At 41.5% G+C, this 23,815-nt stretch overlaps 1 protein-coding gene across 1 annotated transcript in view; it reads right to left on the reverse strand.

The window, feature by feature from the left end:
* The window catches only part of drd2l (dopamine receptor D2 like), a 40,561-nt gene that overhangs the window by 6,542 nt on the left and 10,204 nt on the right, over positions 1-23,815 (reverse strand). Inside the window, exons 2-5 of the mRNA XM_088327011.1 lie at positions 19,812-20,228; positions 12,001-12,110; positions 3,925-4,061; positions 1,039-1,235 (exon numbers count right to left, since the gene is read on the reverse strand). Of these exons, the coding sequence (XP_088183137.1) occupies positions 1,039-1,235; positions 3,925-4,061; positions 12,001-12,110; positions 19,812-20,201 (834 nt within the window). The 5' untranslated portion in view covers positions 20,202-20,228. The remainder of the gene's footprint in view (positions 1-1,038; positions 1,236-3,924; positions 4,062-12,000; positions 12,111-19,811; positions 20,229-23,815) is intronic.

Here is a 23,815-nt window from a genome sequence, read left to right on the forward strand (position 1 = left end):
TTGCATATTTGGTTGTCTTTTTTATTGTTTTCTATTTTTTTTATTTTATATTTTACTTTGAATTTATTATTACTGTAGATAGATAGATAGATAGATAGATACTTTGTTCATCCCCGAAGGGAAATTCACATTTCCAGCAGCATCCCTGAGCTGAGAACAATCGAGAACAATCGAAAATAACACGGGAGCTGCTGGAGTGGCTGCCATTCGTGACGGCGCCGGAAGAAAAGATTCAATTTGAATCATGTACAAACAAACAAACAATTGAATCATGTACAAACAAACAAACAAACAAAATATTCATGTTTCAATAAGTGGAGTGTTAATAAAATGGGGGGAAAATAATTTCTGATACTGATATAACCAGGTAAAACTAATTTATTCATATTGTTTCATTATTTTTGATACTTTTTTTTATTGTTTGTTGATGCAACATCCAGGAATTGCAGTCCCTTTTCAAGGTTTCTTCATTTACCTCATGTTGAGGTTTTGAGTTTTTCCTTGCCCTCATGTAGGTTTTAGATCGGGGGATGGTGTCATAATAGTCTGTAGTTTGCAATAATCTATGGTCTGTGCAGCCCTTTGAGACTCATTGTGATAAGGGCATCACAAATAAACAGGAGGAACTCTTGAAGCCCATCTTCCAAAAGTAAGTTAAACTTAACTTTATTTATATTTATAGAACATATTATTTCATGAAATGTTGATTTTTACTACAAAACAATACAGGTTACTCATACAAGCCTTAAATATATTTATATAAACCTTAAACATATGAAATATAGCACTGAAGCAACTTACGAACAATTTCAACTCTTGTTCGTAATTAGGGCAGCGTCTGTATCTAAGATTGTCGTGGAATTTTATATTGTCCGTCTTGCAGTAAGAAAATAGGTGCCACGTTGTTTGTTAGGTTTATTATTGCTTAATGAGGGTAATTGCAACCATAAATACTGGAAGCTATTGGCTGAGGTTGACAGGCATTTATTAAAACAGGCTCCTTGGTGGAGGCAACAGTCTTATTATTTCCCTCACTACCTTTCTGTGTTGGTGCGTCTCCCTGATGCTGCTGTGCCTGCGGGGGGGCGCGGTGCGTCTTCCCCTCCTACGCAAAACCACACAAATCTGAGCGTACACCAGCAACGTGACAATGAAGGGAACGTAGAAGGAAGCCACCGAAGAGTACACCACGAAGGCCGGGTCGGCAAAGCTGCACGTGGTGCCTTCGCGGTCCGCTGGAAGGGTAAGAAAAACACACATCGCATGCACAATGTAACATTTGTGACACGTCAAAATATATTTTAAAGTGCGGGTACAGAGGACCCCCGGGATATGGCGACCCCGCCTTACGTCACTTTCACTTAGCGATGTGGAAAAAGATTTTTTTTCAGACTCTCCTTACAGTTTTTCGCCACAACACGACATCAACAACCAATTATTTTGTGGGCCCTAGAATCTTGAAGAAATGTCAAACTTTGCAATGTTCGTGCATATGACAAGTTATGTCTCTAAAATGCCATTTTACGATTGGTCACCATCTCATATAATGCTAGTCCACTATTGGTTTGCGTCACGGCGTCATGAAAAGGCCTATACGCTCTTGGTTGAATTACTGCCCACAATGTATTTTTATTCACCTACTTCAGAAATGTGTGTGCCTCATAAAGACTGTGCATTGGTGATACAATATTGTATTTTTTACCGTATATATTTACTATAATGTAGGTCGCAAGGCTTGAAGTGAGAAAAAAAAGTATGACAACCATGGAAATTTAGCTGGTGATTATCAAGAAATACAAAGAAGGCAGATAAGGAAAAGAAACATTACCAATAGGTGATTGAGACTATTATAAAATAAATGAGGAAGCGATTAAAGCAAGGAAACCAGGATCCTATCAATCATTAAAATCAATTTTACTTGCATCCACCCACTAATTCCACTATACCAGCTTTAGTCACATCAAACCAAAGATAAATACAATTTTATTTCTCCTTTACATAAATACTTATTTAGAATTGTGGCACGGCAGCTGAATGATTTTATATCCGGGGACAATCTTTTTGAATCTATGCAAACAGGATTCAGGGCTAACCACTCGACTGAGACAGCCCTGATTAAGGTAACCAATAATCTTCTACTGGCAAGGGACTCCGGCGCTTCATCACTCCATGGACCTTAGTGCTGCCTTTGACACTGTGGACCATAATATTTTACTAGAACGGTTGGAAAAATGGACTGGTCTCTCAGGAACCGTCCTCTTATGGTTCAGATCCTACCTCTCAGATAGGAAGCACTGTGTTAAATATGGTGAAATGACATCTGAGCCCTCTAGTGTTACCTGTGGTGTTCTGCAGGGTTCAGTACTTGGCCCCCTTCTTTTCAGCATTTACATGCTTCCATTTGGTGATATTATTCGCAAGTATAATATCGGTTTCCATTGCTACGCAGATGATACTCAACTATATCCTCCGATGGAGGAATCTGCCACACTTAACTGAAATTTGGAAGCCTGTCTCACTGAGATAAAAGAATGGATGTCACTCAATTTCTTGCGCCTTAACTCTGAAAAGACCGAAATGCTAGTTATTGGTCCATCTACTGTAAATGCCGTGACTTGTTATCAAAACCTGCTCTGAACATTGACAAATGTAATATCACCCAGTCAAAAATTTAGGTGTGAATTTTGAGTTTTTCCTTGCCCTCATGTGGGTTTTAGATCAGGGGATGGTGTAATAATAGTCTGTGGTTTGCAGCAATCTATGGTCTGTGCAGCCCTTTGAGACTCTTTGTGATTAATGGTGTCACAAATAAACATGACTTGACTTGATTAGAACTCATGAGTAGTACTAACTATACACTGTTTTGTATTTTAATGTTTTTATCTGGGGTATGGGGGGTTCTGAACGCATTCGCTACACAATAGATTGTATACCCCGCTATATGCCAATCACACTTTACGATCCTCACATCAATACAGATTAATTTCATATCCTGGGTATTACTGTAACAATGTCATGCTTCAAATGATCAACCGCCCTACCATTTGTAGCTTGAAATACTTTAGCGCGATCAAAAGTTAGTTTTAAAGCTTTAACTCAATAGTTCAAATGCTTCCTAGGTAGCTTTAAGTACTCAAGGTATTGAGTTAAAGCATTAGCTCAAAAGTTAAATCTTTAAAACTTTAAAGCAGATTTAAAGCGTTGACTATTGGGTTTAAGCATCTTTAAAGCTTCAACTGCATTGTTCAAATATTGTTTGAGTAGCTTTTATTACCCAAGGTATTGAATTAAAGCTTTAACTCATTAGCTCGGCAATAGAAGAGGTTTCTATCCCCCGCGATACACGATTTCACTTTGCGATCACCACTTCAGACCAGATTGTCATATCCCGGAAGTCTATTGTAACAACATTGTACTTCAAATTATTTATGAACCACCCGACCAATTGTAACTTGATATTGTTCAGTGGTCTTAAAAGTTAAAGCTTTAACTCTTTAAACCAGCTTTAATGCTTATTTAATGCACCTTTAATGCTTTACCTCATTGCTGAAATACTGCTTAAGTAGCTTTAAGTACTCAAGGTAGTGAGTTAAACCTTTGACTCAAAACTTAAGTTTTTAACTATTTAAAGCTGCTTTAAAGCTTTAACACTTTGAAGCAGCTTTAACTCATTGCTGGAATACTGCTCGAGTACCCTTAAATACCCAGGGTAGTGAGTTTAAGATTCAACTCAAAAGTAAAGGCTTTAACTCTTTAAAGCAGCTTTAAAGATTGTTGGAATATCGTTTGGGTAGATTCAAGTACCTAAGCTCTAAAACACTGAGTTTGATTGTGGCATATTAATAAAGTGCATACTTTAGTTAATGTGATGCAATCTTGACTGACGTGCAAAAGGAAATAAGGTGAAAAAAAAATTCAAGTTACCAGTGTTGTTAAGTCCGAAGAGCAGCGGGCAGGAAATAGCGAAAGAGAGGAACCAGACGGCGGCGATCATTAGCGCCACCCTCCGTCTGGAGCTGTAGCGCGTGTTATATAACAATGGCATCGCCACTGCCGTGTACCTGCAGCAGAAACACACAAAGTACTTTTATTTTTATTTAAAAAGAACAAAACATGTAAACATTTCATCATCTTTCCACTCATTCGCTACAACAGAAGTCTATTGCAGTTAAAGATCCAAGTTGACTGGCTATGAATGAGTTCTAATTGTATAACCAGGCTACGTCACACATATGCGTTATTACGGTATTTTCCGCACTATAAGGTGCACCTAGAAGACTTCATTTTTTCGGAAGGCTAATCATGCGCCTTATAATACGGTGTGTCGAGGACACCAGTCAGGAAGCACCCCACAGTACAGGAGACTTCTGCCGCAGCCCTCGACCACAGAGTCCCCTGTCACACAACCCTAATGGGGGAAGTAGGCTCTGGATTAGGAGGGAGAAGTTTAGCTGGGGACCAGGAGAAGATGAGCAGTGTCTGGCGATCGCTGCCAGCCCGTCAACTTGAGAGCGTTGTGGTTCAGGGTCGAAACGCCCAGTGACAGATGGACACCACCTGGTGACATCTTCTAGTTGAGAGCTAGTCACTTTTTGAGTGACTTGAAAAGGTAGCACTAATTTGTGTATGTTATAATTAAAAAAATATATATAACTTGAATCAATATTGAGTCGCAACAGGTCTCGCAACTACAGTAGGCAGCCGCTGACTCGATTTTTCCCCGTGGAAGTGTCACGAACCAGGACAGGAAACAGGAATGAGAACCCAATCGCGTAACGTTACTCACAGTTTATTGGGGAGAGGAGAAATGCGCGCACACGCGATCCGGGAATCGATGGTCGCGGAAGTAGATTGAAATCAGAACGAGGGAATGGTCAAAATCAAACAGATCGGGACAAAAATAAAACAGGATCAAAACACAGGCAATGGTCAAAATCAAACAGATCGGGCCGAAAATAAAACAGGATCAAAACTCAGGCAAAAACGGAGATCCACAGGACTTGGCATATCCCAACAGAGTCTAGCAGGAGTTACGCAGACGCTCTGACACCAGGCGACTCACAAGACAGCGTTTAAGCAGTCCGGCGGACATCTGTCAATGCGTTTCAGCTGGTGTCAATAGGCTGGGCCAATTGGGCGCCGTGGCAACCGTGACAGAACCTGTCACCACACGGCAGGGACCAATTGTGTGCCATGGCAACCGTGACAAGAAGTAGTGTGCGGTGCATGCTGGGATATGTATACCGGCGTTTCATTTCCTAACCAATGCGTCAATCATCATTTGAATCGGTCACTATTGGCTAAAGTCATTGGGAGGTAAAGGAAGCGGGTTTTGTTCTTGGTCTGCATTCATTTAGCGCTTTTAAAGTCACTGAAGGCCTCCCAAAGCGCTTGACAATGTGCTTCACACACAAACTCACACATTGAGAGCAGTGTCAGCCTTACATGGCTTCTACCCGCATATTGGGGACTTTAGGGGTCAGTGTCTTGCCCAACGACACATGGACATTTAACTTGGAGAAGCCGGGAATCAAACCTGCAACCCTTCAGTCCCAAGCACCTATCTACTGAGCTACTGCCGCCCCATTACACCTGATTTTAGCTGCACTGCTCCCTGTCAGTTTAAGGGGTCCTTTTTCGAATTCACAGGCTGGTATAGGCTAGAGCGGGGTAAAACAAAGCCTACAATTGGCTGAAAGAAATGTCAATCACAGGTTGGTCTATAGCAGGGGTCTCCAACCTCTTTGAGGCCGAGAGCAACTTCAAGGGCACGGAGTACAATACACAGTACAATAATTTCAATTTAATTAACCAATTTAACTTTCGATCTCACTGATATTTTAGGTGAGAACTGTTTTTTAATGATTAATAGTTATTCAGAATGATTCAACAAGGTAGTAAACAGATACACTTCAAAATGCTATTTTAATTCTTTTTATTACCTTCCCAATTGTTTCAACTACAAATGCTAAAAAAGAAACAAAAAATGTTTAAAAAATGACAACTTTCACCACATCTTGCAGGAAATCACGTTAAATTTTTCAAGACACTATCAGTTTCAGTTTCATGAACTCATCACCGTGTTTGTACATATGATAAATTATGTAGGGGACAAAAACAAACGCTCTTTGAATTAGATACAATTAAATATTACCTTTCTACAAATCACTGAATGTGCAGCCATTAAAACAAAAATATTTTAATCTTAGTAACACATTTTTAACAGTTTTTCAATATTTTAACTCCATCTATGCCATGGCACTGAACTGTTGCCACTAATGACCTTGCCATTTGCGTGTTTGTCTCTTTAAGAATCTCTCGGTCTGAAAATGACTTCTACCTCTTTATCGAAAATTGTGTGGCTCTAAAAGAGGCTTCGGTTGCTTTTCGAGAGTTTATCTTTTGGGCTTGTAAAAAAAGACTGCTGTTTGCCCAAAGTTGCATTTAACTCGTAGGCTTTTTCTCTTTGTGATGCGCTGCCGGGCAGGTAATTACAGTATAATGGAAGCTTTTGTGACAAATGCTGAAGTGGCGCTCCACGTTGTACCGATTTGCCGCAGTCACAATCTTTCACATTTAACAAAAATAATGTTTTTTTTCCCATTCACAATGAAAAGTATACGGTTTCTTCCTTTTCCCGCCATGTTTAAGTCTGTAGAAATCGATTTGGACTCCTTTGCGACGCGCACCTCTGTCCTGTGTTATGTCAGAGTTCTCAGAACTCTGCTACCTTGATTCTTTTGTTTTTTTTTTATACATTTTTGTTAAACTCTTTGTTTATTGATGTACACAATTTAATCACATTTTAGACATTGATATTTCGTGATTAGGTCTATTTTTTAGAACGGGTTCTGATATTTGTCGGCATTATTGCGTGTTTTGGAGTATGTAAATATTTTACACGGTTGGATTTACAACACTCACGGATGTAAGAGGACCATGGTTGCGTATAATTATTGAGCGTGATGGCTGCAAGACGACTTTGGTGAGCTACCCCGGCTTTATATTTTCCCAGTATCTTGTTTCAGACTGATCTTGATGTTTTTGTGATGTGTATATTTTGAAATGGTCATCAGGTCTCGAATCACAAGTTTAAGCTTTCCAATGATATGTGGCATGACTGGTGACATCGTATAGACACCGTGTCTGGACGTGTCTGTTACACGTATTTGCTTCTCAACATTAAGGGGTTAAGTTTGACTGACCTATCTGACAGTTTTTTCACGTTCCCACTGTGGCGCCTTATAGTCCAGTGCACCTTAGGTATGGAAAATATATGAAAAGACTATTTTTGAGGGGTGCGCCTTATAATCCGGTGCACCTTAGTGCAGAAAATACGGTAATACAATTTGGTATATATTTGGACGGCCAAAAATGATTTTTCGATGACATTTCATAATTCAATGACATCTAAATTTCAGGGGAGCCTACCTCCATGTTTAAAAATGTTTTTTAGGTCGTCATTAAGAAGGCGAAAACAGACCAAGAACATTAGCAGAAAAATCCAGCAAAGAATATGGAGTAAAACAAGTTACATATTTTTTAGGGGAGGGTTCAACTTGTGCATAATTTTAATTATTTTGAATATCAATTTTCTTATGACATCATTTATTTTCAGATTTTTATTTTTAATAAAAAAAAAAATGTCAGTCGTGGGAAAAAGATGTATCTCAATCCCCATTTTTTCCTTTTTGCATTAATACATAAATATAAATGCAACCCCCCAAAAAATTGAGAAACCTCCTTTACACATGACAGGTTTATTTTTTTTATACATTGTAAAAATGCCATTGTAGGGGAAATTATGGTCCAAATGTCAAGTCAAGTCAAGTCATTTTTATTTGTATAGCCCTAAATCACGAAGAGTCTCAAAGGGCTTCACAGATTGTTACACTATATTACACAAACTATTTTCAACCGACAAGAGGAGTAGGTTATTCGTATGCAATGGAGTAGAAGTGAGTTTTAAGTTTAGATTTAAACATTTCCACTGAGGTTGCAGATCGAATCTCAGGGGGAAGAGCATTCCACAGCACCGGTGCCCGGATGGAGAACGCTCTCGAACCAGCAGAAGACTTCTTTGCTCTCGGGATCATCAGAAGACCAGCACTCTCAGATCGTAGGCTTCGGACCGGGACATAGTGGCAGATCAGATCTGAAAGATAAGAGGGAGCAAGTCCATGTATGATTTTGTACAATACTAAGAGAACTTTGAAGTCACATCTTTGGCTAACTGGGAGCCAATGCAGGTTAGCCATAATCGGTGTTATGTGATCGTACTTTTTTGTCCTAGTTAAAAGCCTCGCTGCGGCATTTTGAACTAGCTGAAGAGACTTGATTCTGGACTTCGGGAGACCGGAGAGTAGTGCATTGCAGTAATCGAGACGGGAGGTAACAAATGCATGAATTATTGTTTCCGCATCAGACTGAGACAGTATTGAACGGATTTTAGCAATGTTGCGAAGATGGAAGAAGGCAGTTCTAGTAATTTGCTTTACATGCATCTCAAAGGATAGATCAGGGTCAAATATGACACCTAAATTTTTAACTGAGTCACTCTGTGTGATGTGACATTTGTCAATGTTCACAGCAGTTTTTGCGAATAAGTCCCGGCATTTAGAAGGACCAATGACTAACATTTCGGTCTTTTCAGAGTTAAGACGCAAGAAATTGAGTGACATCCACTCTTTTATCTCAGTGAGACAGGCCTCCAAATTTCCACAGTTTAGTGTGGAAGATTCCTCCAACGGAAGATATAGTTGAGTGTCGTCTGCGTAGCAGTGGAAGCTGATATTGTACTTGCGAATAATATCACCTAATGGAAGCATGTAAATGTTGAAAAGTAGGGGGCCAAGCACTGAACCCTGCGGAACACCGCAGGTAACATTAAAGGGCTCAGATGTCGTTTCACCATATTTAACACAGTGCGTCCTATCTGAGAGGTAAGATTTGAACCACGAGAGGACGGCTCCTGAGAGACCAATCCATTTTTCCAACCGTTCTAGTAGGATATTGTGGCGCACTGTGTCAAAAGCAGCACTAAGATCCAGCAGCAGCAAAAGTGATGAAGCGCCAGAATCCATTGACATTAGGAGATCATTTGTTACCTTGATCAGAGCTGTCTCAGTAGAGTGGTTAGCCCTGAATCCTGATTGCATGGATTCAAAAAGGTTATTCTCCGATATGAAAGCATTCAGCTGCTGTGCCACTACTCTTTCGAGTACTTTAGAGAGGAAAGGTAGGTTTGACACAGGTCTGTAATTACTTAATATTTCTGGATCAAGGTTGGGTCGTTTCAGTGTGGGTTTAATAACGGCGGACTTAAAAGCTGCTGGAACTACACCTGAGGAGAGTGATGTATTTATAATATTTAGAACTGAAGGCCCAAGGACGCTAAAAAGACTTTTAATAAGTGATCCTGGGAGAGGGTCGAACTGGCAAGTTGTCGGTTTGGCCGCATTCACCACTTGTTTGAGATCATCAAGTGACAGTTCACTAAAACCGGCCATTTTCCCAGGGCAGCCACCCTGTCGTGCATCTGTAAATTTCAGTCCTTTAATACGTGTGGTACTAACAATATCTTTTGCAATTTCTTCCTGTATGCATTGAATCTTCTTAGTGAAGAAGACCATTAAGTCCTGAGCAGAGTGTGTCGAACTGTCTGCGATAGCCTGTTGCCTTGTAAGCGATGCTACAGTGTCAAAAAGGGCTTTGGGGTTGTTCTTTTGAGACGCAATCACCTTCGAAAGGTAGGCCGATTTTGCAGAGGCAAGGGCCGCTTTATACTTTAACAAGCTGTCACACCAGGTTTGATGGAAAACCTCAAGCTTGGTAGCGCGCCATTTTCTCTCCCATTTCCTGCATTCTTTTTTAAGGGCTCTAGTATCATCAGTAAACCAAGGTGTGCGTCTTTTAGGACGTGATTTTAGTTTTATGGGCGCTATTGAATCCAGCACACTAGTCAGGGTGGTATTGAACTCATTCATGAGTGAGTCAATCGAGCCATTGTATTTAGGAAAGGACGCAACTGCTCCAGGAAGGAGTTCAAAGAGCTCAGAAACTGTGCCAGTGCTTATATTGCGTCCGCTAAATCCCTCAGCTTTATTAAGTCTACATTTAGTTAGCACCTCAAATGTCACTAAATAATGATCAGAGATAACAGTAGTACACGGTAGAACCATAATGTTTGAGGTTAAAACTCCTCGAGTCAGAATCAAGTCTAGCGTGTTCCCATTTTTATGGGTTGGCAAGTCAACCAGTTGAGTAAAACCAAGTGCATCAATTAGAGAACTAAACGCAATAGTAAGTGAACTGTGTGGGGAGTTCATATGAATGTTAAAGTCTCCCATAATTATAATTTTGTCTGCATAGGTTACTAGTTCAGACAAAAGTTCAGCAAATTCGTCTAAGAAAGTTGTGTATGGCCCAGGTGCACGATAGATAGTTATTACATCAATTGACAATTGAGGGGACCGCATCACAAGAGCCTCAAACGTTTTGTAATTATTAGAGGTACGTGTATTAAATTTGAGCGATTTTTCAGAGATTAGCGCAACACCACCACCTCTTTTCAGCGTGCGTGCTATATGACTACTCTCGTAGTCTGGGGGAGAGGCATAATTTAGCGCTAAGTGCTCATCCGGGCGTAACCACGTTTCACAAAGACCCATACAGTTAAGTTTATAATCACGAATAATGTTATCAACAAGTAAAGCTTTTGGAGCAAGCGATCTAATATTTAACAGACCAAATTTCAGCTTTGCTGAATCATTTGACTTAGCTGAACTCTTTGTAGTCTTTGTCGAGATCTTCAAAAGCTCCCGGCGTTGTGGCCACTCGTGAGCGCTGAGTTTAAAGCGTCGGTTGTCCGGCGAGGAATGAATGGTGGAATTAGTTACATCCTCGCGTCCATCCTCGCGTCCATCTTGCTGCTTGGACTTCACACGCTTCACACATCTACCTGCACGGCAACCACGCTTCTGTTTCCTTTCTTTACGGCGTCGTCGGCGTCGTTTATTAAGAGGAATAGCTGTCCACAAGGATGCCGGGTCTCTTTGAAGTTCGCTCGGTATATCATGGGCGGTATAAAAAGTGCCCGAAAAATCGAAATTTAGACGCCCACCCAACCGAATAAGTTCGTCCCTACTGTAAGTGTTTTTGGCCACACATGTGTCCAAAAGTGAAAGCAAAAAAGACAAGAGAACGGCAATAAATAGAAGATTAGCTGGAGAGCTAGCCGCAAGCATGTATTTATGCGCAGCCGCCATCTTGTGCCTTTTATACTCTTATTTGTACACTCTTACACTCTACACTATACTTTTATATACTTTTATACTCTTACTTTTGTACTATTATATCTTCATACGTTGATATTTTCATAGTATACTCAATAAGTGTGTTGTTTTATGCATTTTAGGTGTGTTCAGAGGCTTCAAGGTCAGTAGAATAAGTTACCAGACAACAACTATGTGTCTCTCATTAAAAAGCTAAAACTTGAAAGGCCACTAACAGGTTCCTAAGGTTACTCCTCCTGCTAGCTTATCGTTAAAAAAAACCTCCAGGTGCTTATCAAACAATGAACTACTGTGGTGTCCAAGGCTCCTCATGCTACCCTATTACATAAATCATTTTGCTTTTCTCACTCCTAGAAACCGCTAGACAAAGGAAGTCTGTGATCTGCTAAATGTGTATTTGGGTAAAAGGATACGGCCTTCGATGTTTATTGTTAGGTTAGAGTTCTCTCTAGTGGCCAGCAGTGTATATCACACCATGTAACCAAAGAAATCGTCCAATCAGAATGCCTCTTTTCACGTACAAGATTTATTCTATCTTCCAATCATAATCCTTGTAACGGAATAAGCTTGTTTTACTCTTGCTTTATTGTTGTGTCCTACTATAAGTACAGCGACCGTGGGTGTCCTGAAAGGCGCTTCGAAATACAATGTATTATTATCATTATTCTTACATTACATAAACGGAAATGTGAGTTTGCGATCGCACCTGTCAATGCTGATGGCGCATAAGTTGAGGATGCTAGCAGTGCACATCATCACGTCCAAGGTGAGCAGGATGTCGCAATGGATCAGACTGAAGCGCCACTCGCCCACTACCTGCGAACACAAAAACACAAATTGGCATTTCTTTGTTGTCACTTGCCAGCAAACCAAGGGCGGTGTTAATGTGTTTGTTTGGGATTTAAGTATGTATATATGTTTGTATGTTGAATTTTGTGTGTTGGTCCACTCGGGCTGCAACAACTCATTGCTCAAACCAATTGTTAAAAGCGTTGGCAACTCATTAGATCATCAATTTGTTGTATCATGTGATTTATGATCCACTGAGTATGTCAAATCAATGCAAATAAGAGTGCACACCATTCTGAGAAATGTGGTACCATTTTAGTCCAACAGAAGGCGCTAAGAACGTTTTTATGAAAAATAATATTTTAGATTTTTTTTTAACATTGCCTTGTTTACAAATAAAAAGTCTCAACTTTGTATTGGTTGACAGTTTTATTATAAAACAAAGTTAACAACTTTCAAGGGAACAGAAAGTGCTGCTGAAGTACAGAGGAAAAAATGAGAAAATAAGTAAATTAAAAAATAATAATAATCATAATAATAATTTCACATTTAACTCTACACAGCGGGCAGATTCTTAAGCATATTCTAGATTATTTTCATAATGGTAATGTTTAACATATTTACATATTTGATGTATTTTTTTGTGGATAAAAAAAATTGCTACACAAAAAATGAAATAGATTGCTTTTCCTCTTGTTTCGTATGATAAGTCCAAATATAATATGCTCTTTGGGAACTTGGAAATGGGAAATGCCACTCAATGCGGGCGACGCTCAAATGGGGCACTGCCATTCTAGTTTTTATATTGATTTATCCATACGCTTGTCAACAGGTGTCAAACCTGTGGCCAGCAAGCCAGATCAGGCCCGTTAAGGGTTTTCATTCGGCCCCCGAGACAATGGCAAGAAAAGCACAAGAGAAACATGAACTACACTTTCAAATGTGTCCACTTGATGTCGCCAAAGCCAGGCGCCACATGCAAAGCAACCTGAGCTGGATATCTTTCTGTTTCCTTTTTCTCACTTTCTCTTTTGATCACGGTCTCTTTCTCCATCCATCTATCCATCCATTATCTTCCGCTTATCTGGGGTCGGGTCGCGGGGGCAGCAGCCTTAAAAGGGAAGCCCAGACGTCCCTATCCCCAGCCACCTCCTACAGCTCATCTGACGGGATCCTGAGGCGTTCCCAAGCCAGCCGAGAGACATAGTCTCCTGGGTCGCCCCCGGGGCCTCCTGCCGGTGGGACATGCCCGGAACACCTCCCGAGGGAGGCGTCCAGGAGGCATCCTTATCAGATGCCTGAGCCACCTCAACTGGCTCCTCTCAATGCGGAGGAGCAGTCGCTCTACACAGAGTCCCTCCCGGATGACTGAGCTTCTCACCTCATCTCTAAGGGAAAACTCTCTTTCTATCGCTTTCTATTTCTCTCATCCTTTTTTATTCTTTCTTTTTCACCCTGTCTCTTTCTCCCCCTTTTACATCTCTTTATCTCTTTCTGTCTTTTCTCTTTTGGTCACTCAGTCTTTCTTTTTCACTCTCAAGTTCACCTTTTTTTTTCTTTCGCTCTTTTTCTCTTCTACCATGATTGTTTGGTCTAAAAATGAGCTTTATTACTGCAACATGTTGTGCTCATACGCAACATGCCAGAAGCATAGACTTACACTATATATGGACCGATACAACTGTGACAGTGCTTCGCGGCATCAAAACATCCCGAATGAGAGAAACCGAATTGTGTTACGCTATGATACAATGATAATATGCTAAAAAAACTGCGTATCAAAAAAAATTGTTATTTGACCAAAACATTCGAGCATTTGAACAAATGCAACGAAAAATCCAAGAAAGACAAAAAACACTATCACAGACATCTTGGCCACTCTTGCCCCATCAATTAGACAGGTCAAGTCATGTTTATTTGTGACGCCCTTAATCACAAGGAGTCTCAAAGGGCTGCACAGACCACAGACTATCATTACACCACCCCCTGATCTAAAACCAACATGAGGGCAAGGAAAAACTCAAAAACCTCAGCATCAGAAAAATGAAGAAACCTTGAGAGAAGTAACCAGTTTGACAAGCAATCTTGAAAATCTACTTGGATTTCATCGCTTTTTTGCAAATAATGGATCCCTAGAAAGTTAGTGAGAAGGGGGTAAGGAAAGAAGAAAATGATTGGGTTAAAGAAGGAATTCGTTGCAAAATATAAGTGTATGAGTTTCTGCCATCGAACAGCTGCTCAAAAGTACAGCAAGTACTTTCAATTTTTTTTCATATTTTTATTATTGTGTTTAAACTCTATTATCTACACATTTAAATAACTATTGTTATTTAAGTACATGTATTATATATATTTTCCGTATTTATGGTTGCTGAGGTTCACCTGTTGTTACTATTTTGGGTATCTTGGAATAAGTATCAAATAGAATACTTTTACTTTGCATGGGATAAAATGTTCCAGTACTCGAACAATTCACTATATGGCTTCAAATATGACATTTACATAATATAAGAGATTATGAAATGGATTAACTGCTAAAATCGAAGGGATCTCGTATCTATTTGTGATGTTGCTAAAAAGCATAGAAGTTATTATATATTTATCTTGCACAATGTGCCTGCCAGTTCCAATTTTATAAAGCGCCATGAATGTTTCATCTTCAGCCAAGACAAGCCCGGTCAATTATTAACGATTCTATTTCGAAATATTTCTCTTTGATGGAAGTTGCGCTGTCATATTCTCTAAAAATTAATTGATTTCGAAAGAAGGTGATTATCCCGACTCATTACTGTGGCGGGCGAGGTGTTTATCTGTGTGGAGTTTTAATGGATTTTCATAAAAGATAAGATCATTATTTTGAGCTGTTTTGCCAAGAAACAGCTACCCCCTGAGGTATCTGCCCATGGGTTTAGCTTTTTCTTCGTTTTTTTTAAGAGTCATCTGAAAACGGATTCGTTTTTTCCCTATTTATCACTCACAAAGGTTTCAGATCATCAGAGCAATTTTAATATCACACAGAGCCAACACAAGGAAATACAAAATGAAATAAATGGTGATTCCGTTTGTTAAGGCACAAAAACAAAAAGGAATTGATCCTTAAATCTAAGCGTTGGGCCACCTTTGGCAGCGATAACAGAAATCAAATGGTTACGATAACGTGGTGGAGGAACTTTTCCCAACCAATCTTTCCAAATAGTTTCAAATCTGCCATTTTTGAAGGTTTTCTAGCATGAACTGTACGTCAAGGTCACACCGCCGCATCTCATTTGGATTGATATCCGGACTTTGACTTGGTCAATCCAGAACCTTTATATCGGTTTATTAGCCATTCAAAGGTGGACTTGTTTATGTGTTTTGGATAGTTGTCCTGCTGCATGATTCAAGAGTGCTTGAGTTTTAGAGCACGGACCCATGGCCGGACGTTCTCCTTCAGGATCTTCTGGTAAACACTAGAATTCATGATTCTGTCAATCATAGCAAGTTGTTCTGGTTCTTTATTCAGCAAAGCAGCCCCAGACCATGACACTGCCGCCACGATCCTTTACTGTGGGCATCATGTTCTTTTAGTCAAAATGCTGCAGCGAGGATTTTAACTAAGACAAAGTTTGTTCACATGACCCCGATTTTAGCTAACCTGCATAGGCTCCCTGTTAGCTTAAGATGTGATTTTAAGGTTCTGTTGGTATTATACAAAATCATGCATGGACTTGCTCCCTCATATCTTTCAGATTTAATTTCCCCCTATGTTCCAGTCCGGAGCCTTCACTCTGAAAATGCTGGTCTACTAGTTATCCCAAGAGCCAAGAAGAGATGAACAGGTTCGAGAGCGTTCTCCATTTCAATCACTTTATTTTCTATTTTTTCTGGAATGTCTTTGGCTCTTGGCATGTCAATTGTGTTCTTGGGATTTTGCAGTCTACTTCAGGTGGTGGCAATCACAGTTACTTTAAGATTTAACAAGGGGGGCAATTACCTTTTCACATGGGGCCAGATAGGCTTAGATTGTTTTGAGCCTTAATAAATGGAATCCAAATTTCATCACAGTATTTGGTATTTCCTGGGGTTGTCTCTGTGTGATATTAAAATTGGTTTGAAGTTGTAAAACCTTTGTGGGTGATAAATATGTAAAAAAACAACAACAACAAATTCAGAAAGGGGGCAGATACTTTTTAACGGCACTATATAAATAGGGGGTCTCAAACTCCATTGACCTGGGTGCCGCTGGAGGCAGAGCCTGGGTGAGGCTGGGCCCCATCAGGATTTCCACAAAAAAGCGCTGATAACAAAATCAGATGTTCTCAAATACCTTTATTTTTAAAAAACAAAATAATAAGTCAAATAACTTGATCATAAAGCAGATAGAGACGACTAAGGAAACCATATATTAACTGTCTGACGGGCTGATTAGAAGAATTAATTATTTTTGTTCATTTTCAAATGTCTGTAATAATAGTTATTTAACCATAAACATTTTGAATTTATCATTAAACCTCAACTGATCTGAACAAGGCTTCTCTTGCCTACCTCTTGACCCTAGAGACCTGGCAACACTTATATTTGGCTTAAGAGAAGAAGAAATGGAGACCCTATGGCAAAGATAGGTGGTCAATAATTGATTTTAACCAAAACCTTAATGACCAATTAAAGAGTTGAGTTTTCTTTCTTTCTTTCTTTTAGTTATTTCTTTTAAAACTTGTCTTGGCCATTGTCTCGATCAACCTTGGACACCGGCCAGCAAGGTTATCTGGTTGCTTCTTAAGCTGGGACTGGGTAAGAACCTTTTTGGTTGTGCCAGGATTTGGTCCAGTGCTCCTTGGTTGACTAGATCTCTTGCCTACTTGGCTGGCTCTTTCAAACTACTTTTTGCTTCTCGTCAGATAACTAACCTCTTTCAAACTGAACTGCGAGGTGCGAGATATCACAGGTCCTTGTTCCGGTCTTGCCGGCCCCCTGGGGGTAGTTGTCACGGCGACCTTTGATGTGCGCATGTGAGATAACGCCCCACCAACCACATTCATCCGGTATCTGCCAGATAACTAATTCAATGTAATTGAATCCAAACACAGTTTTCAATTCACAGGTTTTGACATTGTTTGACCGTTTTCTTACATTGCAACAGGTATATTTGTATAAGTTTTGCTCATGTGAGAATTAAACTGTAGTCATCACCTTGGCATTCCAAATGGAGAGGGCGGGGAGGGGGACGCAGCTCTTCTCTGCCTGAAAGAACAAAACGGTCCTAAAGTTCAGTCCTCTCCAGTCCTCTCTTTGTCAGTGGATCATGTTTATTGTAGGCATGATCCCACAGAAACCTTTGGACAAATTTGGCACGTCGAAACAATGACACACCATTTTGTTTGCTGTCAACAGGTAACATTCGCCTTCAAGTCCCTTCTTGATCCCTCAAGAAAGTCATGTTCCTTAAGTTTTGGGGTTGCTGGCTTAGGTTCAATTGGCCAGGTCCGAGAAATTGTAACATCATCGTGGGTATCACATCGTCAGTTGCATCATCATTGTTACCAGATTATGGATTGGTGTGGCCAAAACCAGACTGCCCTTGCGAGGTGAGACGTGTACCAGCTCTCAGTTCCGGTCTCAGGGAGGGGTGGACCGCCTGTGGTGGAGTGGTCACGGAAACCTTTGATGCGCAAATGAAGCCAACGCCCACGTCCCCGGCTTCACATTCCAGCAATAACAGTCAGACAACATCACTATGTGATCGACTTAGAACACAGGATCAACAGTAACAAGTTTTGACATTGTTTGATCATTTTATGACATTGCAAAACGAGAATCTGACCAAACGCTGAATACTCTACACTAATTAACAACATTAATAATTTCTCCACTGCGATTGGCTGGCAACCAGTCCAGGGTGTCCCCTGCCCACTGCCCGATGATTTCTGGGATGGGCTCCAGCATCCCCGCGACCCTACTGAGGATAAGCGGTGCAGCTGATGAGATGAGATGAGAATAATTTCTCCAATGTCCGGACGGTTATTTTGGACAGTCATCTCCTGGATACTGGGTGTATCGCGAGATTGTTTGTTGTTGCAATGTTTCATTTTTGCACAGGATTTCCCTGAGTGATGGGTCATACAGCACCCCTGAATATCTCAAAGACCTGGAATTTCACCTTAAAAAGGTTTCCCCAGGCAACCACATTAGACATATTTTACCTTATAAAATTAACTTACTCTCCATCTTCATACACGGTTCATTTCAATGATTAAAACAAGATTTGGACAACTGATTGTAGTACAGGCTTGGAGGCTCGTATTGGTCCTGTGTCACCGGATAAGCATACAAACTGTCAAATTGGGCGACAGCTCTCTCAAGTCATTCATGACTTGAGAGAGCTGTCGCCCAATCCACTCACTCACTCCCGGAGAGGAAGTGAATTTTATAAGGCAAAATATGTCTAATGTGGTTGCCTGGGGAACACTTTTGAGGTGAAATTCCAGGTCTTTGAGATATTCAAGGGTGTTATAGGACCCATCCTGCTTTGGTTCCATTTTTTTAATGTGTCGCGCAATCGAACAAACTCTTTTGTGGAAATGCCGGACAAGATGTCTGCTGATAAAGTAGAATGATTGTCCGCAGCTGGAAGCAGGTCTTGTCTGCATGAAAGAACAAAACGGTCCTAAAGTTCAGTCCTCTGCAACCTACAGTAGGGCTTGAAGGTGCTCATCTGTAAGTCTGGACCTTTACCTGCACTTAATGTAGTTCAAGGTGGAGAAGAGATTCTCACACAAGTATTTGCTTCTAAAAAGACACATGCTCCGCTTGAACACTCAGGAAATTCAGGGTAGCTGGGTGTCAACTCTCTCAGAAATTGCCCAAGCTTGTCCAGTTCTTCTTTATCTCCCTTAACCCAGCTTTGAGTGCAATGTTGCACTGTACGAGCTCAATTTGAAGCATAAGAGGGGCATCTTGCACATCAAAGAAGAAGGGGTCCGCAAAAATTTGAAATGTGGCTCTGTGTGTCACATGATCCGTTTTACCTCAGCCTGTCGTAATATAACGCTTATTCTGACAGTGACTGGGTTATTGATGCTATTATTTTGACAGGGATTCTGTAATCGTGTGTTTGTTTCAGCCACAGTGCTGTTGTGTGGATTGTGTGGCCATTTTGTGCATTGGCCCGGTTGATTCAAGCATGTCCTGAGGAACTGTCGTGCTTATGTTCAAATGCAAGTCGGAGTTTCTGTAAAGAACAAACATACAGCAGCGGAATGAATGCAAAGGAATGAATGAACGAGTGAGCGAGGCACCGCAGATTTTTTACCCACTCAAGTCAAGTCATGTTTATTTGTAAAGCCCTAAATTACAAGGAGTCTCAAAGGGCTGCACAGACCATTGCTAACTACGGACTACTATTACACCATCCCCTGATCTAAAACCTACATGAGGGCAAGGAAAAACCCAAAAACCTCAGCAATTGTGGCTGCATTTTTGAGTGAATTGTTTCCCAGTTTTGAGCTTTGGCACAGATCGCACATCAGGGGCCACATTAACAAGAAAAATTCATAATAAGGCGGGGGTCCACCGAAAATTCCATTATATATACTGCACCAGGTTATGGGTCGCACTTTTGAATTTATGGCCAATTATTTATTTATTTTTATTTTTTTTTGGGGGGGGGGGTTTACCTTAGAATCCAGAAAATAATGTAAATAAATTATGAAATATTTTATTCCCATTTCAATGGCTCTTGCCAGTTCTTACCTCTAGGTAGACGCCCCAGGGCATGACCAGGGTGGCCAGTAGCAGGTCGGACACGGCCAGGGAAACAATGAGGTAGTTGGTGGTGGTCTGCAAGGCCCTTTCCCGCGACACGGCCACGCACACCAGAACGTTCCCGAACACCACGCAGAAGATCAGCAGCACCAGCAAAACGGCATAGAAGTTATACGGCGGCGAGGAGGGCGAAGAAGCCGCCCCGCTGCAATTATCGGCCACCGACAATGGGTTGTACAAGGGGGTGGCGGAGGCCAGGGCTGACGAGGAGTTCAAACGGAGGTTCCACATCGGTAGGGAGGATGGAGGTGGTGGAGGAGGTGGTGGAGGGGGCGGGAAGGGAGGAGGGACGTCGAGGGAGATGTTGTGCCGAGTCATTGTGAAGCTCCGGTATTCATGGTCACACTGAAAAGTGGCAACACAATAGAAGTACTATAAATTCAGAACTACTGGGTGCACCTGATTAAAGCCACAAGCACAACTTTAATTTTGCTTTTGTACAAACCATACCGGATTTTAGGCTGCAGGCTTAATGAGTAAAATGAATTTATCCACTTCCATTTTAAAAGATAAAAATTGGGGAAATGTCTAATACAGAAAAGTAACACAATGTGCCGCAATTAAGACTCTCATTTGCGGTCCGTGTCCGCAGCTGTCAATCTTAATCAACTGGCACGAAGGAACTTGTAAAGACTCAAAAGATTCATCCCTGAAGACACCCCTTCCCTCTGATTAGCGGACGACTCAAGCCGCCTGATAAACCGACCTACGCCAGTATTTGCAAGCCTGTGATGGATAAAAACATGCCCGTGATGGACAGCTTCAAAAATGTGCACCAGACATCCACAAGTGTGCATCTGGACTGTTGTTCCAGTTCCAGAAAAAATGACATTCCTAGATAGATTCATAATAAGGATTAAAATCACCAAAGTGTTAGCTTGTAATCAAAATATTGGTGATTTGTCTTTGTGTGATGATTCATGATTTATTTAAGTATTTTATTAAGGCGTATTGAGGAAATCTGTCCCATTTTGGCGTCAAGTCATGTTTATTTGTGACGCCCTTAATCGCAAAGAGTCTCAAAGGGCTGCACAGACCACAGATTATTGCCAACCACAGACTAGGATTACACCATCCCCTGATCTAAAACCTACATGAGGGCAAGGAAAAACTCAAAAATCTCCACATGAGGTAAATGAAGAAACCTTGAGAAGGGACCGCACATGAGGTAATTGCCCTTCCAGCATGACCAGGCTGCAATGGATGTTGCAATAACAAATAATAAATAGATATTGTCAACATAAAATATAGGTTAATCATATGCTATAGAATAGAAATGTGTATTAAGCCTAGATTTAAACAGTTCCACTGAGTTTGCAGATCGAATCTCAGGGGGAAGAGCATTCCAGAGCTCTGGGGCCCAAATGGAGAACGCTCTCGAACCTGTGGATCTCTTCTTGGGTCTTGGGATCACTAGTGGACCAGCATTTTCAGATAGAAGGCTCCGGACCGGAACATAGGGCGAACTCGAGAGAACTTTGTTTTTAGTAAAGCTTCCCATTACCGTGCCTTGAGAGCAATGACACGGTGGTCGATAACGTCACAAAGCTATCAAAGCCAACGGAAAGCCTCTCGTAATTTTCCGGGACAGCAGAACCACAAGGGCCACGCTCATGCCACCTGCACTGAAACCAGTCTCAAAGACGCTCATGCAATATGCGCCAAAAGCCGTCTAAAAATACGAGCTCTCTCGGAGCCCCTATATTTTTCACATTGGAGCAAGCAAGTCCGCCTCGCTCTCACTTTCTAATTTTCTGTCGTAATAGTAGCAATGCTTTTCTCTATAACTCTGTCATGTGATCAAGGGATGGAAGGCTTAAGATCGTTCTCATGGCTCAGCATGTTTACAGGCAGTTGTGATCGTACAAGGTCCTGAATTTTAGTCAGTTCAGTATATTGAGATTTGCTTTGCGAACGTTTTTGCCAATACGTTAATTTAAATCTAACTAATTTGACCGCTGCGCTAGTTGACTGAGATTGACAGCTGCGGCAGAGTCCAGAAATGAGTGTCGTAATCGCGGCACAATGTGTTTCATTTCTGTCGTGAACATTTCAGATTCAGATTCAGATTCAGATCTACTTTATTGTCATTCTAGTACACGTGTATACAGAACGAAATGTCGATGCATCTGACCCCCACAGTTTCCTTGAATGTACAGATATAAATAAAGTTGTATTGTATTTTGGCTACGTATAGTATTTTACCATAGTGCCGATAGTGCAAGAAGAGTAGCTAACCAGATATGCAAAATGGGCAGTCAGGTTAACAAGTCAGGTACACAGTAACATTAACACTGTAACAATAACGCTGTAATTACAATAGTGCAGAGAGCAATGTGCAAGGAGTGGCAAGCTATAAAAAAACTGCCAGTAGTGCAAAAAGTCAGATTAGCAGCCGTTTAGATTTAAGTTAACTATATGTTAGATTGACCATTTAACAGTCTAATGGCCAGGGGGACTAGACTATTGCGGAGCCTGGTGGTGATGCACCGCACACTGCAGTACCTCTTCCCAGAGGCTAGCAGAGTGAACAGTCCATGATGGGGGTGAGAGGGGTCCCCGGTAATGTTCTTAGCATGGGATAGGCAGCGCTTCTGGCCAATGTCCTGAATGGAGGGAAGTGTAGTCCCGATTATTTTCTCTGCTGTCCTCGTTACCCTCCTCACACTACCCCAGTCGGTAGCGCTGCAGCCTCCACACCACACAGAGATACAGCTGGTCAGGATACTCTCTATGGTGCCCCTGTAGAATGTGATGAGGGAGGGTGGGGGCAGGTGGGCTCTCCTCATCCTCCGCAGGAAGTACAGGCGCTGCTGTGCCCTCTTAACCAGTGATGCAGTGTTCACGGACCAGGTGAGTTTGTTTGTAATGTGCACCCCTAGGAACTTGATACTGCTGACAACCTCCACAGCCTTGTTGTTGATGCAGAGTGGGGCATGGTTGGGCTGGTTTTTCCTAAAGTCGACAATGATCTCTTTAGTTTTGTCAACATTCAGGACTAGGCTGTTGTCCCTGCACCAGCCCACCAACTGCTCCACCTCCTCTCTGTAGGCCAGGTCGTTGTCATCCCTGATGAGGCCCACCACTGTTGTGTCGTCAGCATACTTCACGATGTGGTTTGTGGCGGACCTAGGGACGCAGTCGTGTGTCATCAAGGTGAACAGCAAGGGGCTTAGGACGCAGCCTTGGGGGGAGCCCGTGCTGAGGTAGATGACATCTGAACTGTTCTGACCTATCCGCACTGATTGGGGTCTGTCACAGAGGAAGTCCAGCAGCCAGTTCCGCAGGGGGGTGTTGAAACCCAGGAGTCTCATTTTGTCTACCAGATGTTGTGGGATGATGGTGTTGAATGCTGAACTGAAGTCCAGGAACAGCATCCGCACGAGGGTGTTCTTCTCCTCTAGATGTGTCAGGCTCAGGTGAAGCGCAGAGGAGATGGCATCCCTGGTGGAGTGGTTTGGCCTGTAGGCAAACTGAAAGGGGTCGAATGAGGAGGGGAGACCAGTTTAACCAGTCTCTCAAAGCACTTCATTATGATAGGAGTCAGTGCAACGGGCCGGTAATCGTTGAATGATAAGATCTGGGGTTTCTTTGGCACTGGGATGATGTTGGCAAATTTGAAGCATGATGGTACTTTGGCTTGGTCTAGCGAGGTGTTGAAAATGTCTGTTAGTACACAAGCCAGCTGATCGGCGCACTCCCTAAGTACCCGCCCCGGAATGTTGTCCGGGCCTGGAGCCTTCCTTGTGTTGACCCTTCAGCCAAGATCCCAATCTTACTCCACAGGGACAGTGGGAATCATTTTCATCCATTCATGTGCATCACTAATGACATAATGAGGCATATGGCTTCCGAACGGATTCATAGTTATTCCCGCCGTTTAACTTCTTCACTTGACATTCAGAGCAGTAAGCAGAAATTACATCGCATCA

The sequence above is a fragment of the Urocampus carinirostris genome, chromosome 2 (genome assembly GCF_059441175.1).
Source record: "Urocampus carinirostris isolate Australia breed hairy pipefish chromosome 2, RoL_Ucar_1.0, whole genome shotgun sequence".
In the NCBI taxonomy this organism is placed as follows: domain Eukaryota; kingdom Metazoa; phylum Chordata; class Actinopteri; order Syngnathiformes; family Syngnathidae; genus Urocampus; species Urocampus carinirostris.